The sequence below is a fragment of the Anopheles maculipalpis genome, chromosome 2RL (genome assembly GCF_943734695.1).
Source record: "Anopheles maculipalpis chromosome 2RL, idAnoMacuDA_375_x, whole genome shotgun sequence".
Classification (NCBI taxonomy): Eukaryota; Metazoa; Arthropoda; class Insecta; order Diptera; family Culicidae; genus Anopheles; species Anopheles maculipalpis.
This window is the reverse complement of record NC_064871.1, coordinates 43,154,262-43,172,543: the sequence shown is the minus strand read 5'-3', so window position 1 is coordinate 43,172,543 and position 18,282 is coordinate 43,154,262. Positions and strand designations below refer to the sequence as shown.

Below are 18,282 nucleotides of genomic sequence, written 5' to 3'. Positions count from 1 at the left end.
GTCAGATGAAACGGAAATTTTCACCGGTGAAAGCCCTTTGCCGTGTGTGTCCGTCGCCGGTGCCTCTACCAAGACCGCCCATCCATTGAAGCGTGATCGAGTTAACAAGTAACTTTTGTCGCAGCGCGTACGCTATAGCAAGATAACGTTAGGACAAATTGCATCAAAGTTGTTAACGAATGCAACAGCAAGGTGCACAGTAGGCGCTGCGCCCGTCTACGACTGCCGTTGGGTAGAGAGCATCGAAGCATCGATATCACATTTCGTATTGCTTGCAAACAAACCCTTCGATAGAAAGTGATAGTAAGGTGTGTGTGTGTGTGTGTGCATGTGTTTTTAATATGTTTCTTTTCTCACCTTAATACTTTATTTTCACTGGCTGCTTAAGCTGACGATGTTGGCTGATGGAGGTGAAAATTAAACAAACACGATCACGTTCGCATGCCGAAGGATCTCCCGGTAGAGTCCGCCCAGCGACTAAGATAGCTAGACACACGCCACACACAGGGAACAACACAACAAACGTGTTGGTAGGGTTTTGTTGTTATGGCCGATGTTGTGTGGCAGTGCATCAAAGGGAGAAGATAAAAACAAACCACCAGTAACTGCTTAGGCTCAATTAAAATGCCGGACCATATTTTCCCTCTTCTGCCAGCTCTGTTTTGGATTTTCTTGATCACTTGTGCCTTCGATAGTGCGGATCGCAAGAGCCACCGACTGGAGACTGTAGGCTTTAAGATATCTCAAATCGTTTGTGAGTGAAAAACAGCACGCAAAAAAAAGGAAGATCGACATGAATGTTGCATCTTTGACTGCACATTAGGCTGCATTGCACCGGACATACCATGAGGGCATATCGTTTCTTTCGTTGCAGGTGGTATGATTGCGCGAAATTACCTCGATTGCTCTAGCCGAAGTCAATTTTACAAAATATTTGATGATTCAACTAATAAAGGTCCTCCGTATAAAAACACCAAGACCCGTGTTCCAACGAATAAAGGAATAGATCTTTTGTAAGGGAAGTTTAACCTTCGTAATGATGTTGTCGCGACGTGCTAATGATGCGTCACCGAAATGCTATGTAACGCATGGCTGGCAAACCGACCTCGTACGATAAGTTTGCAAAGAATGCGTACAACAAAAAAGGAACAAACCATATCCCACGTGTCGATGTTCCATCGCAGGAAGTCATCAGGCGGGTACGGTACGGTACGGGAAACCATCCCAGCCAATATCCGGTCTATTTCCCCCGTTTACAAACTATACGACACAATCATTCTTCGGCTTCTCTTTTGTCCGCACTTGACACACTGGATTTATGCCGGTTTTCGATTTCTCTGGTACCAATGGATGTATGTGGCGCTGAAAAACAGGCCTACCAAAACGTCCGTCCAATCCGTGGGCTAATTTGCTGACGGGTATGGTTGCCGTTCCCTGTCCTTCTGTGTTTGCGTGTCAAAGTTTTGTGATGATTTAGCACAGCCCATCCCTAACATTAACCCAAACCGACACAAGAGTCTGGTAGTTCCTCTCAGAGAAGCAGAGTGCCATCAAGAGCTATCTTCTCGTAGCTTAATGTTGTGAATGTAAAGGAGAAGACAGAAAAGCGAAAAAAAATCTGTGACTGTCTCTGCTTTTACTTGTGCGAATTTTATTCATTGGTTTGCAAGAAAAACCCTATTTCCCTCTCCATGACTAAGACGTTTTTTCCTGTTGGTTTCCGAACGAATTGGTCTTCGCGTTCGTGCTTCTAGACGTGGCTTTGCGCTCATTAACCCAGTTTGAAGCAGTCCGGGTATGGTATGCCAATTCCACATTCGTCGTCACATTCGACTGCCGTGTGGTACCAGCGTCGGTGTCATGCGACGAAACGCTGGAAAAGTCCTCGTTTCCTCAGATCCTTTTCTCAAGAAAATTTCCTTTTTAAATTGGAATTTTATTTTGATTAAATTATTGCGTAAAGCTTATTTTTCCAGATGCACCTTCTCTCACCGTTAGCCTTTTTTTATCTTCCAAGTGCTTAACAGCAAGCTACAAAAACCAGGCTGACGTCAATCCGTGCTCTGATGACCTAAACGCTCACACAAACACTCCTTTTCCTTCCGCGGCAGGATCATATCGCCCAATATTGCGTCAGATACACATGGAAGGTGAAAGGGGTGGATGCAATTGCACACTAATAAAGGCAGCGCGATTCGAGTAGATAAAAATTTCATTTTCATTTACGAGACCAACCACCACAAATTGGTTCTCGCGAGGAGGCAGGTTTCAGGTCAGTGAGCAAAACTGGCAGCAGACCGCTGCTGCTGTTGTTATTATGACCCGCACAAAACCACCACTGATGATGCATCTTCTCATGTCCAATCAGTCTCAAATTTCGGATCGAATTGCAGCTGATGCAATATTGCAATATTGTGCTGTGTGCGGTCAGCGGAAGAAGCTTCGGTCGATTTCGTTGGAAACAATGCATGGATCGGGTCGGATCTTTGTTTGTCGCGGGGTTGTGCAACCGTAGCCGATAATTCGATCCAATAGTTGGCTAAGGTCTCTTAGCGCCGTAGAGCGTAGAAAATAGTGTGTACTTTGTGGATGCGTCGATAGAAGATTTTTTTGCTTGAAGAGAGCAAGACATTAAATTCCCAAAAAATTCTCCTTGCTACAGTAAGAAAGATGACTTTTTATGTGTAATTTTTTTTTGTGTAAGTGCATGATTTTATTTTCACAACAAAACCTAATTGTAAGTACCTAATGCTAGTTCGTTCAACTCATCTCCATTAATCAGTTGATCCATTACAGTTGCTTTACACTGTTTACTTTGCTAGCGTCTAATTTTAGGACAATGTTTACGTTTGCAACAAAAAGTTCCATAGCTTTAAATGGGCATGTGTTTGTTTTTGTTTGAAGCAACAGCGGAAGTAAACCTTGCCACCCTTTCGAAGAAACAGATGTACCAAAACAAGTGCTATCCTTCAAGATTATCACTTCAATATTACTTCTTGCATAGAACTAAAGTTAAATAAGTTTTGTATTCAGCGAATAAATCATAAGATAAACAGCTTACTCTAAAGCCTTGTTTCCTTTTGGTGCTTCTTTAGCAATGTAACGTATGAAGTATGTATTGTGTATTATTATGCTCTTGCTTACCGAATTCACGACGTTATCCCAGAATGAATGTCTAGCGCGTTGTGAAGGAGGGGTCGATTATTGTGCGTGCGCAGTATGTAAGTGCCGACAGAGCAATGTAAAGTGGCCGTTAGCAGCGTAGAAAATGAAAATTACGAACGCACAAAGATTACATACGACACTGGTAATACAGGCGCTACTATGCGTGATTACGGGAAAGGTTTGCCGCCCGCTAGAGGACTTATTTGTGTGGGAAAAGGCTGTGTGCCAAACGGAACACACTAGGGGTAAAAGGGAGCAGAGATTTATTTTGGAAAACAGGACAAATTGTCGTTGGGTGTTTTGTTTGTATGTGTTTTTTTTTCTTAACTACTAGGGATAAATAATCATGTTTCAAATAGTGATTGTTACGCTTATCCTCTACTGCGCCCGCCATTGGAAGCTTGAGCCCTATCCGAGTATCGGAATCGGATCGTGATGAAGCACGCGGGAAGGATTCGTTGGGAAGCAAGGATCATGGGTGGTCGGTGGTGCGGGATGGGAAGGTGTCGGACACTTACCAAGTGGCACCGAGGAGAGGAGTTTGTTCGTGTGCGACAGGAGCCCGTTGTCGGCGAAGGCAGCCGGTACGAGACCCCCATTCGTATCCGTGCCGTTATCCGTATCGTCGTCCCCTTTCATATCCAGCAGGGACGTTTCCGAAGGATACTCGTAGGTGGAGGTAAGCGAATCGTCGAACTGAATTTTGAACTGTAAAAAAGGAAGAAAGCGAAAAGAAGTCGCAATTAGTTAGAAGGATTTGATAAAATTATCTATTTCAATTTAAAATCTAAGCCCGCTCCAAACGGTGGAACCTTATGTGAAGTAAACATTGATTCTGCTGATCATTTCAATCAACGAAGGCAAACAGATGCAACAATCGAAATAATTATTACTATTGACCACATGTCAAATCAAACAACACGTTTACGATCGCAAGGTGACAAATTTGATGTCAGAAATTAACAGCCGGATAACCAACGGAAATCCAAACACACACCTGCTCTGTGTGCCACCATTGAGGATGCGAAATTCATCAACCCCATCAACCACGCCGTTGCTTGCTTGCTGCTGCTGCTGCTGTGGTCAATGATGTCGATTCAGTTGTTTGTGGTACGGTTTTCAATTTCACATCGAGCTGTTAGTGCTCCCCAAATGGCCCGAAATGGCCGACAATTGGACTGCAAAAAAATTCCAACCACTACAATCCCGGTGGCTCATGTGTTTGAGTATGTCTGTAGGTCTACCGCTCGTCAAACAACAGCAAAAAAAAGCGAGCCACACGCATCAAACCCATCGACAGGAAGTGTTATTGTGTGTGCGCATTCGCATTAGCGCACCTACCAGACACGGACTAGGGGGGGTGGGGGAAGGTTTTTCGCTCAGATTGAATGTGGGTCGCGAAAAGTAAAAATTACAACACCTAAGGGTAATGTGCAGCACAGCACGGTAACGGAACGGGACGAAGTTTCCACCGGAGAGCACCTTCTACCCCCGTCGACTACTCCCCAATTTCGAAGCCAATAGAGACGCGTTGCGTTGCATTATGAGCTGGAACTAACACTCTTGGATCACACACACACTCGCTACCACTCTCGGAAGCCCCAAACAATTAGTACCCTAACACAGAAACGCACACGTCAATGTGTGTGCGCCAGTGTGAATGAGAGAGCGAGAAAATTGGATGGAAAACAGCAGAAAAGAGGGAAAACATGCGCCACCGAGTTTTGGAACTCGCTGGAAAAATACAAACGAGACCACGAGCGAGAAACGCCAATTCCTCCTTTCCGCCGGTGGCATGTAGGCGCCAACCACCCCCTCTCCCCCTCCCATCCTACAGAAGAAAAACAATAAACAGTATATATAAGAAGGAAACAGCAGCAACAACGAAAAAACAGGCATCAAATATCACCCACTTCCCAGTTCCACCCCCCTAGCTGATGGGGTAGAGTAAAAAAAAAACAACATACTTCCCCTTCTACACCACCCACCAACCAACCAAGCCACAAGAGTTCGCTTGGATATATCGCGGGCCACCGTTTGTAAGTGTGACCCGCTGTTGCGTTATTGTGCGATGTGTGCACTTCCGCAGCACAATCACATCACAATTTCGTGTGTCGGTGGCAACTAACTGCGAGGGCCCACCAGGGGTTGAGGTCTCTTCTTTTTTCGGGAAGGGAGCGTTCAATGATAGTAGAGAGGGGAGAGTTTATAAAATAGTGTCAGGCCGTAGAGATCATCAGCGCTGCGGCCTGAAACGCACCAGAAACGAGTGATTATGACCTATCAAAACATAATTTACTGTTGTGCTGTTGCTACTTCTTCTGCCCCCCGGTAACTATATTGTTTTCACTGTTTTCATTTGTGAAGCTGAGCTTTCCTCTGCGTGTTTATACTTTCTTCTCCGCCATGGTTGATTCACTTCAATCCAACTTACTACTCGACCGAAAAATGGACCCGTTGTGTGTCTTATTTTTGGTGAGTGAGTGGGATAATATATGACCTTTTCTGGTGCCGTTGGATGGTGTGGTGCTGACCTAGCTTCACTACTTTACCGCTCTGATATCATATGTTTGCTTGTCAATGATACTAAAATGCGTTTTTTAGCCACACATTAGCCACTTTCGGAACTGACATTGGCTCGTCTATTAAACGAGGGATAATGAGAGCTTATGAAATTGTTCTATGAACATTTTTCTTTTGATTTAACTTCAATTTTAAAGGATCAAACATTGAGCACGTATTTCCTGTATTATGACTAATCTCTTAAGAAAACTTACTCACTCTCGGGGAAAGATTCCACTAAAACGGAAGTGCGAAAATTACGACGTTAAATGCATTTGCTAATCAAGAAAAAAAGCATAACATAAATTCTGATTCTATTCTGCCCAAGCAGAAGCTGCTGCACACCCGGAATAGACGGAAATGGAATATATTAGGCCACACGGGAAAAAAGGGGCAGCACCATTTCGTCCATCCGAGTTCTTCAAGCTTCCCACGACCGCCCATCCCACCCGGTTTGTGAATCACTCCCAAATAGGTTTCCCGAGGAGCGCGCTACCCGTGCCCGTAACGGGTCTTCTTTCTTCATCATTTGGACTTTCTATAGCATTTCATTTGGCTCGTTAAAAATCTTCTAACTGCATCGAAGTTGGTGTCGGCGCGGTCTAGCTGCGGTCGGCAAAAAAAAAACGACTCAAATGGAAACCCAATCGTGAACAAGCGCAATTGAAGACTGCGCTGCTCTCTTCAACGAGCGATGTGTCTTCCGCCGGTTGTCCGCCGGCAAATGGAAACGGGTTGAAATGCAAACCCATCAATTACACTTCGTTTTCTGAATGAAAATTGATCCTAGGAAGGACTGGCGACCCCGAAGCGGATGATTGTGATGATGAGTGGTTTGTGTGTGTTGGTGGTGGTGTATTTTTATGGAGAGCATTTACCCCTACCGGAGACTACGAGACGATGGTGTCGGGAGATTGCATAAAATCACTCTAGTAAACGAGATTTTCATTGAACAGATTGTGCAGGGTTGGGTTGGGAAAGAATTTGACTAATTCGAAATGAATTTACGAATACTAGCCGTTCGTTTGAGACGTCACTCTCGTCGTCAGACGCTTACTGGATTTGGCATTCGGGGTTTTACTCTTCTGGGCTGCCATAATTACATCGGTAGAAAGGTAGTAGAGATTTTCGAAGCAATCATTTCGTTCGAACTTACATTGCAGTTGCAAGCTTTGTAAATAATATTATTTCCAAAATTCTTTAATTAAAATTAAAATATTAGTAAAATTATGGTCCTTTAGGTAAAATAAGTTTTAACAAGCAAATAAAAGCATGTTTTACACGGCGTATGTTTGAACTAATTTTCCATGGAATATTTAGGTTAAACTTTATCGAATACTCAAGTAGTAGCGATCAACTGAAACAGATAGAAATATCTGCTAACGCTTAACAATTTCCCAATCCTAACACGACCCCCGATTGGCGCAACTCGAACTGCTTCTTCATGATTCGCAATAGTAACCGAAACAACAGCACGCCTTACGTGACTCCTTTTCCTTTGCTCGCCTCTATGAACCTGCGGGAGACCGTGTTTCCTTACAATTTGGACCATTCTACAGCAAGTCTTTCTGCAAATGTATGCTCCATTCTCAAACTGGACCTCAGTTGGTCACGGACAGTTTGGTAAATAAAAAAAAAAAGAAGGTGTATTTCAATCACGATCAACATCTGCAAATGTAGCAGCAGCAGCAGGGGAACTACACTGATCTGCAAATACAACGTGCATTTGGAGTGTGCGCTTTTATCCTTCCCCTCTATCAACGTGACATTACTTAAGTGCATCGATTTGTCCATTCGAGTAGTTTTTCTCTTACTTCTCTTGCTCGATTTGGAATGATCTATTGTGACACAGTTGAACCGGGTGACTATGAACCTTGTACCACTGCACACAATCAGGCACTGGTCTATCGTAACCCGCCCCAAACACCGGCCACCTTCGTACGCCTTATGGTATCGGTCCGACAGTAAGCGATATAAAGGAACGATGGCGCAATCAATAGATTGCACTGTGACCGAACAGGGAAAAAAGGGGCAACAACAACAACAAAAAAACCCAAATCTATTCATCAAACACTTCGAGGAAATGAAAGTGGTTTGCGATTAAATTAACAAGCGAGCTTGCAAAGTATAGCTTTCCAACAACATAAATGAACATAGCAAATTGTCCATCCCCAGTTGTTTGGATCTTTTTTCATCTTTTATATGTACTTGCTACGCCGGTTTGATTTTCATTAATATTTCACTCACATACCCACACACGGATGATGATGCTTCTCATTTCTTTGCCATTTCTTGAATGTTGAATAATCGTAAAATGGGCTGCTGCTGCTGCTGCTGCTGCTAGAGAAGCAGCTCACTACAAATAGGTGTTGTCTGCAACTGATGTATGTGATGCTGCTTGTGAGTTTGTTGACTTGCCTAATGGTCTTTTGTACGTGTCGCGCGAAAACACTAAACACACTGCAAAACGTGTTGTTTTGTTAAATCATCACCGGCAGACAGATGCAGGTTGGTTTTTTGCTTGCAAATTGAATAAACGCTTTTTTTGACCACCGAAACAAAGCGTGAGAAAACGAAAGTGCAACAGGCTGAATGCAATCATGGACACCACCGGAACACAGCTGGGAGGTGTCGATGTATTAAACTGTAACCACCACCTGGTTTGATTGGATCGTTTGAACACCTCGCACTGGGCTAACAGAGTGGGCAACAGCACGAGCAGCAGCAGCAGCAGCAGTAGCAGCACGTGCTACATACAATCCGATTTCTATGGTTGGCGTTGCAAAATTGCATTTACTTGGCCAGGAAAGAACAATAGGTCAAACGAAAGCGAATGCTACCTACACCACCACCACCACCACTGTTCACATTATATTTCCATTTTCTTGAACGGTGGAGGGGACTCCTACTTACCTATTTCTAGCAGGTTATTCTTTGATAAGAAAATGCTTAAAATGGTTGCATTTGCATTCGTTGCATCGATAGCGCCAGAAACAACAAAAAAGAAACACAGAACCCCAGCTCCTTACATAGAACGCACAATGACGCATACTCGGTGCACCGTTGAACGAATAGAAACAGGGACTGAGACGTGCTTCGGTGCTAGACAGTCTATTCTTCAGTGTTTTATTTTTATACAAAGCAGAAAAGAAGAAAGGAGAAAAAGGAGAAATAAAAGGGGAAAAACAAGCGAAATTGCAACCGTATGCTCTTGAATGCACCGTGTTAGGAAGAAACGTGTGTTAGAGTGGAGATTGTGCTATTGATTTCACGATTTACACGTGAGTCATATATATGTATGAGGACTAAAAATAAGTTCGTGCGAGTTTTTTCTGGAAATTGAATGCTTTATTATGGAGATGATAATAAGGGGGCGGCTCAGTGGAGTAGGCGACAGCGGCGCCAGTCTTCAAACGGTAGAACCGGGACTCTAATCCCAATCGGACCCGTCTCCCCCGTAGTGAGGACTGTGAATACGTGGTGAGCAAGAAGATTATGATGAATTGATGACTTTTCAATTTCCAAAGTTGATCGTTGATTATTACTTTTCCCCATATTTTTGACGAAACACGGATTCCTTCGAGAGAAAAGAGAGTTCTTGGTACGATATGCATTCATCGATATATTTTTTCACCTCTTCAAAATTGAGGAAAACCAAGGCTCTGTTCGGCCATGCAGCATCGATCGGAAAAGATGATAATCAGAAGGCGCCTTGGCTGGTCTGTACGACAGATAGGGTAGGACATTTCATGTAAGACATTTCAACTATTTTTTAACCGGAGCTGCCATATTAGGCCGAGTGCTTTTCTTGAATATTCGACCTGGGTGTCGATGATGTCAGGTGAAGATGGATGGAAAACTATCAGGGTCCTTTGCTACCACCAAAGGGCTGCGTCAGGGAGATGGACTCGCCTGTCTGGGCCAACAGGTCATTCTACTGCCTCAGGAAACATCCCACCTCAAAAAACCTGTCGCGACGGTCGAAGCTGGGACTGTATCGTACCTTTATAGTCCCAGTACTCACATACGCCTATGAGACATGGACCCTTGTCCAAAACAGACGAAGCCATCTTAGCCTCGTTCGAGAGGAAGATGCTCAGAAGGATCGTTGGCCCCGTATATGTGGAAGGACAATTGAGGAGCCGCTACAACGACGAGCTGTACAAACTTTATGACGACCTCACCGTCGTGCACCAAATTATGCTGGCCAGGCACTGATGGACTGGCCATGTTATACGCATGGAACCGGACGACCCAGCTCAGAAAGTCCTTTTAGGCCGAGGAGGCGTGGTAGGCCCAGGTTGAGGTGGGAGGATGGCGTGGAATCATCCGCCATCAAGGCCGGGATAGCGGATTGGCGGATGACGGGACCGTGAGCGGCTCCGGACTCTGCTGCGGCAGGCCAAGACCGCAAAGCGTTTGTAGCGCCTGATAAGTAAGTAAGTAAGTCGATGATCTCTTCGCTTCAGTTCGCACTTCACCCAATGTCCTATCTAACGGATCATCCCTATAGTTTTTAAATGTTGGCAAATGGCTGGCCGAGTTACCTCTCACGTCATTGCAGGTTCATCTTGCGTTTGTGAAGGATCTTCAACGAGTGTTGCCTGGAAGTTCTATATCTTCATATTTCAAGGAATATCCTGAGCTATTCTAGATACTTACAAAAAGTCACTTTTAAACCACGTAAACCACTTTCGACAAGTTCTTTCTGATAGAGCATGGCCATCATAAACTTCCACTAATATACGATAACTCGCCGGCAAAACATTTTATTCGGTACAAATGTTGTCACTTTCAGAAGTTCATGGAAACTATTTGCTTTTAACTTCAGGAAAAAGACAGCTGGGAGAAAAGGAAGCCTCAAGATGACGCTTCAAAATCGCAGTTTTGCACCAAAGTATAATTGAATAATTTACGACGGTTGTACTAAAACCTTACGAACTTATATGTATATAGTTCTGATAAGTTAAACCAGGAATGTTCTGCTACATTATAGTTTATAGGAATATGTTACTGTCCTTAGCTAAGGACGCAATTTTGGCTCAACTTTCGTAGACATGCAGACACGAAATACTAATGCCTAATGTCCAGTAAATCTTCAGCTTAGCAAGACCCATTCATAATGCAATAAAATATGCAACAAAATCCAAGTACGTTATGTGTTTTCGCGCGAAAGACAAATGTTTACCTAGTGCGCGCCTGTTCTAGCTGCGTTCTACTAATTTTGCAATTCATTCGATGCGACCTCGAAAGTCGATTCAATTCAAAGGCTTGCTGCTTGTCACACACCCGTACCCCGTTGCAAACTCGTTGCCGCACCAACCAACCAAAGCGAACAAACCACAATTATGAACGAAAGTGCAGCTTCGACGATAGCGAGGCGACGGCATGATAAATGTTGCCGAGTGCAGCAGAATAATGTACCGCGCGCCGAACCGGCGTGCATTATTACCACACAAATATATTGAATGTACCAGCAACTGGCAAATGGTTCAACTTCGACTTGGTGTTGTGTATGCCCTTCAAGAACAAGACCCCCGATTGGAGCACCTTCCTCTTCCACCTTTGATGGTCTCGTGCGGTTTGTTGCTACGGTTGAATGCAGCACAACGAGCGCGTGTGTCTGCATCGAAAGGGTTTCTGCAGGAACAGACATTTGGCAGCAGTCAGTGCCGAGGATGCAAGCAAATGTTGTGTTTTTGTATTAGTGAGAGCCCTTTTGTTTGAAAAAAAAAAAACGCTGCACGTAATGCCAGGGTGATCAAAGAGCAAAGAATTATAGAAACACACCGTCAAGGGACGACAACGACGACGCTCGAAGGAGAATAATGCATCCCAAATTGACAGCACAATGACAAACGAGACACATTGCAATGCGCTTAAAGCACCGAGCGAGTGTCGTGGTGTTTATTTTTGTTTTAAACCATTCATGCAAAAAAAGAAACCTCCGAATGAGCAATGCGAAAATGACAATACATGAAAAGCTCTTATCATTTCCCTGCGAGCAAGAGCGGGCGAAAAGCAGGACCCTTTCTTCTATTTTTTTGCAGACATTTGCATAAACAACGGCCGTACACACACTGCTGGTCTGTTCGCTCGCGTCATGCCCTTCCGGATGGGTGGTTTTTGGTTGAAGTTTTCCAGTGCTGTGCTGTGTCTTAATGTTTGTTGTTTTCTTATTGCGGAAACGATGAACCACGGTGACAGTGACGACAGTCACAGCAAAAAGCAATCATAATACGACGGGGTGGAAAATGCTCCATTTACTACTTTCCCTTGCAAAAGCACAACTGCACAACTGCACATCCAATTTTTCCGGTACAATTTTTTATGCTTTTCTGTGTAGCTGGTTTTGTTCGGCACATCCCGGTAAGGTGACGTTCGGTCCATCCTTCGTCAAATGGGGGGAAAGGATCACTACAACGTTTACCGTGGATTGTTTTCGCAATAAAGCAATTTTCATGTCCGTCACGCAAATTGAGCCGCGCAAAACAGCCAAATGATTTGCATGACCGAACAAATCCGGTCCTTTCTTTTGCTGCAGACGACAAAATCACGTTTGGGAACACAGATCGATAGTGTGGCGGCAGTAATTTAAAATGGCATCCAAATCGGAACGCTTTGACTGCCTCCCCCCCCTCCCCCTTTTTTTTGCGACTGACTGTGGTTTTGCTGGTAGACATTATGTGAGCAAGAGCGCTGCTAGTCAAACGCAGGTGACAACTGAGTGTTTCGAGGTTTACGACATTACAAACAACCTGGCGCACGTGCTTCCTTCTGTTCCTTCTGTTCCTTGGGTACCAGCAGCAAGCTATCGGACGAACAAGTCAACGAAACAAGTGAACAAACGCAACAGCATGAAGGTGGGAAAGCAAATGAAACATACTTGCAAATGATCCAATTTGTCGATGATGTCATTCGTTACGCTTTTTGATGTCATCAGCAGTGTTATTTTTACTTGTAGCGTGTTAAAATACTAATCGAATCACTTTGGTACGCTCTTTTCGTTGAGTACCTTGCGAGTTGTTGGTAGAGAAGCAAAATCAGAGCAACATTGATAGCAGCATTTTAAGGCTTCAGGTATTTATGATTGTTCTACAATTATTTTGACGAGTGCAATTCGCCTTCAAGAATTCAACAACACTTGATTCTTCCCAAAATAAGAAAGGCGAAATAATAGAAATTGGAGAACCTAGAAATTATTAAGGACAATTGTCAAGCATCACATCCGCTTCTTACTCAACCAGTCACGCAAGTCAAACGCCAACGTCTGTGCGCTGTTGGTCCACCGAGGTCACTCACAATGTGTCCAAAAACTAGCGAGAAAAGCGTGGGACTTTAGTGGTTTTCGACAGTAGCTGCCAATAAATGTGATTCGTGTAGGAAGTTTTGATGGCTGATTAACCATAAAACGCCTCACCATGAACTTGACCTCCATCCAGACAACCTGTTCCACCCATTCATTCAGATGTCTGATGTCATTGGTCCGATCCCACCCAACAGCTTTAGTTAGTTAGCTCCAAAAGAGATTCCTGAAGACATTTGTTATTTCTGTAATGAGACTGGGATAACTTATGCTCTATCGTGAAGATTTCGGACGAATCATTAACACACTGTTAAAGCTATACGACCTCAAAAAAAAAAGACATAATCGTTAAGATGCATCGTTAGATAAATGAGTTTGATGTTTTGACAGACGTGTTCATTTCAGGTTCCTTTACATGCTCGCCATCTCTCAACACTACAAGCAAGACCACCAACGCAAACCATCTACAAAGAATGGAGAGAAATTCCAGGAAATTGCATATCATAACTTTCAAACACACTAGCGTTTCGGTTGTTCTACATAACGAACAGACGCTGGGCGGAATTGAATTGAAACATCCAACCAAACACCAAAATTCTTTACAGCAAAAGTGCTTCGTGTAATGGTTTGATGAAAACATTTTCCATCTGCCTGGTGTCATTCGGGGGGTTAAATAAAGCCATTCCCCTTTTCTGGAGAATTCTCACGTGCATTTATTTTGGTCGTTCCCCAGCCGTGTACTCCACGGACGCAATGCGAAAGGTCTACAACTGCTCCCACCCAACAGCACGGCCGGGTGAAATAAATCTTACCCGAACGAAACATCGCTTACACATTTCATCTTTTACCGGGTCAGCCAATTCTCACGGTAACAAGAAACATGCAGGGAGAGGAAAAGGTGTGACCTTTCCCGTTTTGACGTTCTTAAGCTTATTCTTTTGGAGCTGATTATATCAAACGAAAAGATCCACGTGACGGACGGTGCGCGAACATCAGGAGAAAACCCAACGACCAAAGAACAGAAAACGTGCATTCCTTCAGTGACATCTGACCTTGTCCCTCTGCTGTAAGCATTTCCAGAGTATGGGATCGCTGAACTTGACTGAACTTTGGTCACCGAAAAGTGTGAGCTAAGAGCAATATTATGCAAAAATATTCCACTTTTTTGAGAGAATTGGAGGACGGATACTGACGACATACAACACGAGCAGGGGCTATTCGTAGTTGAAAATAATGTCTTCATCCAAGTGTATAAATTTTGAAGTTGCCGTTGGTATGACGCAAAGCAAAAGTGTTATCATCTGTTCACTTTTCTCACTCGAAACTTTCAAGTATTGGATAAGTAAATGATCGAGAACGTACAAATTTTGCTCAGTGGACTCTACCCAACAATGCCAAAATGTCGCTATCATCGGGTTTTTGGATAACTTTCTCCTCCTATCATTATCATTAGGATCGGTCGATTAGCTGACACTAACTTTAGCACCAAATAGCACATGCTAACGCTTCGTTATGTCCCATCAAAAGGAAATGTAAAGGAAAAGCAGACGAAAGGGAGGGTTGAAGGTTGAAATTACAACCCCGTACATCATCTGCATAATGCAACGAACGAAGCGAGTGATTTTGACTACAGTTTACTACATCTTCACAGTGCTCCGTTCTCCGCACAAGCGCATGCAGAAGGGTTGGTTTATTATTCGCCCTCAGTCTCGTGCTGGGTCGTTTGGGTGTGGAATAGGATTAAGAACAGTTGCACTGCTGGTTCACCTTTCTCCCTCGCACAAAGTGTGTCATGCATCCTGGCAGAGCATGAACATGACGCCAATGCATCATTTTGTGCAGCACATTGTAAATTCATAAAATCACAACCCAGCTTTGATTAATGCGCGTTACAACATACGGGACGCGGCGAAGGAGCGCAACACGTCATCCACGAAACGACACAGTTGCATCGTATCCATCACGCGTACGTAGAGCAGAATTGTGTGTTTGTGCTCGTAATAATGCCCGAATAAAATGTGTTTTTCGTTCGCTCATTAAATGATAGTGTTTCAACTTGTGTCAAGCGTGCACGCTTTTGCTTTTACATTTATCATTTGCGAATGTGCCCCACAATTGGGTGCAGATGTTGCACACGGTGCCTCAGTGGAGAAATGAAATTATTGAAAAGAATACGTGCAGAAAGGCACGTGAAGAACAATTGAAGGTTAATGTGTGAACCTCGAATAATCAGAGTGAAATGATAAACATTTCGTATTAAAATTATTATCCGTTTCGCCTCCATACAATGTTGATTAGTTCATCGTAAAGTTCAATTGCAAAAAAGAAAACGACGGCTGAGCGTTCTTTAAGACAAAGCTAACAGTCATTGGCAAAATAAAACAAGCACAAATCACACCCAATTGCTACAAACGGCATTTCCTATCGAAGTTATGCGGCGCAAATAAAGAGGGAGCCCAGTTTCTTGTGCCATGCCACTCTGCATCCATCAGTGACGCCAAAACAAATTCACCCACTTTCCCTAGCCAGGTGAAGGCAGCCCATCTGCACCTGCCAGCCGGCGGTTAGTAGTGTTTTAAACAAATTAAACCACAAATTTATTTATGTAATTGAAATTATCATACGCAGTGAGCGTAAATTAATCGCACTTTGCCACAGCACGTATGTTTGCTTTCGAGTGCGATTTTTTTTTTGCCATGTGCTTGCATCATGCATTTGCATCTGTGCGCATCCACCCCATTTCCCCTTAACAACAGGAGAAAGGGAGGCACCCGTAAAGGAGAAGCAGAGCGATGGGGTATTGTGATGTGTGCTTGGGGGTAGTACATGATTCCGCAATTCGGTTTTCGGTGAATGTGAATGTAAGGTGAATTATGCGAGAATGCAATTTTGCACCAGTAAGAGTAACATTACCGGGGTACATGTTTTTCGGTGTTACAGAAACACATCGATTTGGGAAAATGTATTAAAAGTGTGAAATTATGTTTGGAATTGAGATGGGAAAGCCGACACAAAATTCCTTATCAGTCATAAGCTAGCAAAACACAAGTTTCAAACATGCTCTTCCATTAAATCACATTTTGGAAAGGCACATAATACTACCCAGGCCACTTTGCGAGTCCACTAGAAAATAATTTCAATGCAACAGTGAATAACTTTCTTCGAGCTCATCCATGTCCGGATTACAATCCTTCTGGCTTCATTAAACCTAAGGATATTAGCAAAACAATCAGCAATATTAAAAAGCAAAAAATCCACCGGCATGGACCAAATAAACACTAAAATGATAAAACATCTTCCTAAAAATACAATTATCTTATTAAATTGCATAATGGATAGTGCGCTTAGGGCTTAGGGAATGGTCCATGGTATTCCAAAAATTGGAAAAGACCTGAGAATTGCTTCAAATTACCGACCAATTAGCTTCTTAGTTCCTTAGGAAAGCTGTTTGAAAAGATCATCGCCAAAAAAATTCGAGCTCATGTAGAAACATTTAATATGATGCCAAACACTCAATTCGAGTTTCAACCCGGGTGATCAACTAATCATCAGTTAGAAAGATGAAAAACTAACATATTACAGAATAGAAGCTTAAGAATAGAAGCTTAGAATAGAATTCTTTTAATGCTCGATACATAAAAGGCTTTCGATACCATATGGTTTTATGGTCTAATTGCCAAACTTATCAAACTACGTTTCCCCAACTATTTAATCCATATAATAAGAAGTTACATTACTAATAGAAACAAAAAAGTAACCATTAACGCAGCCGCTTCGGAACCGTACACCCCTTGTGCCCCTTGTACATTTCCGATATCCCAAAAATGAAATATTGTAAGCAATATCTCTATGCTGACGATGTCGCCATAACGGCATCTGGTAAAAGAGCAATTCAGCTCTTAATTCATATTCAAGTTATTGCCAGAAATGGGAACTAAAAATTAACAACAATAAATCCGAAGCTACAACCGAGTATGCCCGGGATAAGGCAAGGAATAAGGAGGAAATGCCTTATCAATATGATTATAGAATTTGTTCAACACAAGTGTGTGTGAATACGTTTACACAAGGTGTGAACAATACGGCACTGGACTGTCATAATTAATTATAAATAAATAAATAAAATAAATCCGAAGCTATCTTTTTCAACCGATTTACTTGCTCAAAAAAAAAAAAACCAAGAGACAAATTAAGATATCCAAAAAATGCAAATATTCCCTGGAATCAAAACCGTAAAGTATCTGGGAATGACTTTTGGCAAGAGAATGACGTTTCAGTCGCACATTGAAAACACCATCATGATTATTACAAATTTCCTGGATCCCTAACAATCCTTATGTTCCTAAAACTTAACATCCTAAAAGTTAATGAGAATGTTAAAGCAGCAAGTTACAAATTTAGGCAATATTGCAGAGATTTATATTTAAGAATTAGTCTGAAACATTAGATAATGATTAGGATTAGGAGACAAAAATACACTTTTTTTTGTTTTTATTATGAAGTAGATTTTTTTTGTGCTAATTTTCCCTACTTTTGCATTTAAATACGATTATTTGTTAACATTGTTTCATTTCAACTGGCACAGCCAAAAGTTTTTAGTATATAGCGAGGAAAAAAAAGTTGTTGAACCCGCTGCTGTCCAACGAGTTTATCACCCATTACGATGGTACAAAAAATGTACCAGGAAATATATAAACACTGTTACTGCTACTAAAACATGCTCTTAACAGCGAGTACGAAATATTTGAAATATGAGCTTGATAAAAATGTATAAATAGAGAATATAGAGAATGAAAGCTAGGTGGAGTGATAAAAACCATTTTCTCTTGCCTTTATTACACGTTGTTCTGCTCAGTCTACACAAAAACGGCTGTTAATAAATGAGACAGTTATGTGGACCACCGTAAGAAGACAGAAAAAATGGCACACAAATTTTACGTGTGTCAAATGATGCTGTTCCGAGCCGGTTGGAATCAAATTTGACCATCCGTTACGCTGCTACTCGAGGTAGAGGGTTATATTTAATGCTTTTTATTTAGCATTTTCCGTGCTTTATTTGTTATTTCTTTTATCCGAAGTTGAATTTTTCCTAACTGCATGGAGGCCACTCCTGGGATAGCAATTCATTCCTGAATCCGAATCCACATCCGTCACTCAACCAGGTGCCGCCGAGCCACCACCAGCAGCACCGGGAGCAAAACGTCATACGTTTTTGTCACACGAATTTAATTTCCTTTTTTTGGTGTAAC

General features: G+C 42.6%; 2 protein-coding genes across 3 annotated transcripts in view; both read right to left on the bottom strand.

Annotated features, from left to right (window-relative positions):
* Positions 1 to 18,282, bottom strand: part of LOC126558232 (protein elav-like) — a 381,245-nt gene that overhangs the window by 176,438 nt on the left and 186,525 nt on the right. The gene's annotated exons all lie outside the window — the stretch shown is intronic.
* Positions 1 to 18,282, bottom strand: part of LOC126559646 (uncharacterized) — a 57,635-nt gene that overhangs the window by 2,806 nt on the left and 36,547 nt on the right. Inside the window, exon 4 of the mRNA XM_050215817.1 lies at positions 3,684 to 3,873. Coding sequence (XP_050071774.1) covers positions 3,684 to 3,873 — 190 coding nt within the window. The remainder of the gene's footprint in view (positions 1 to 3,683; positions 3,874 to 18,282) is intronic.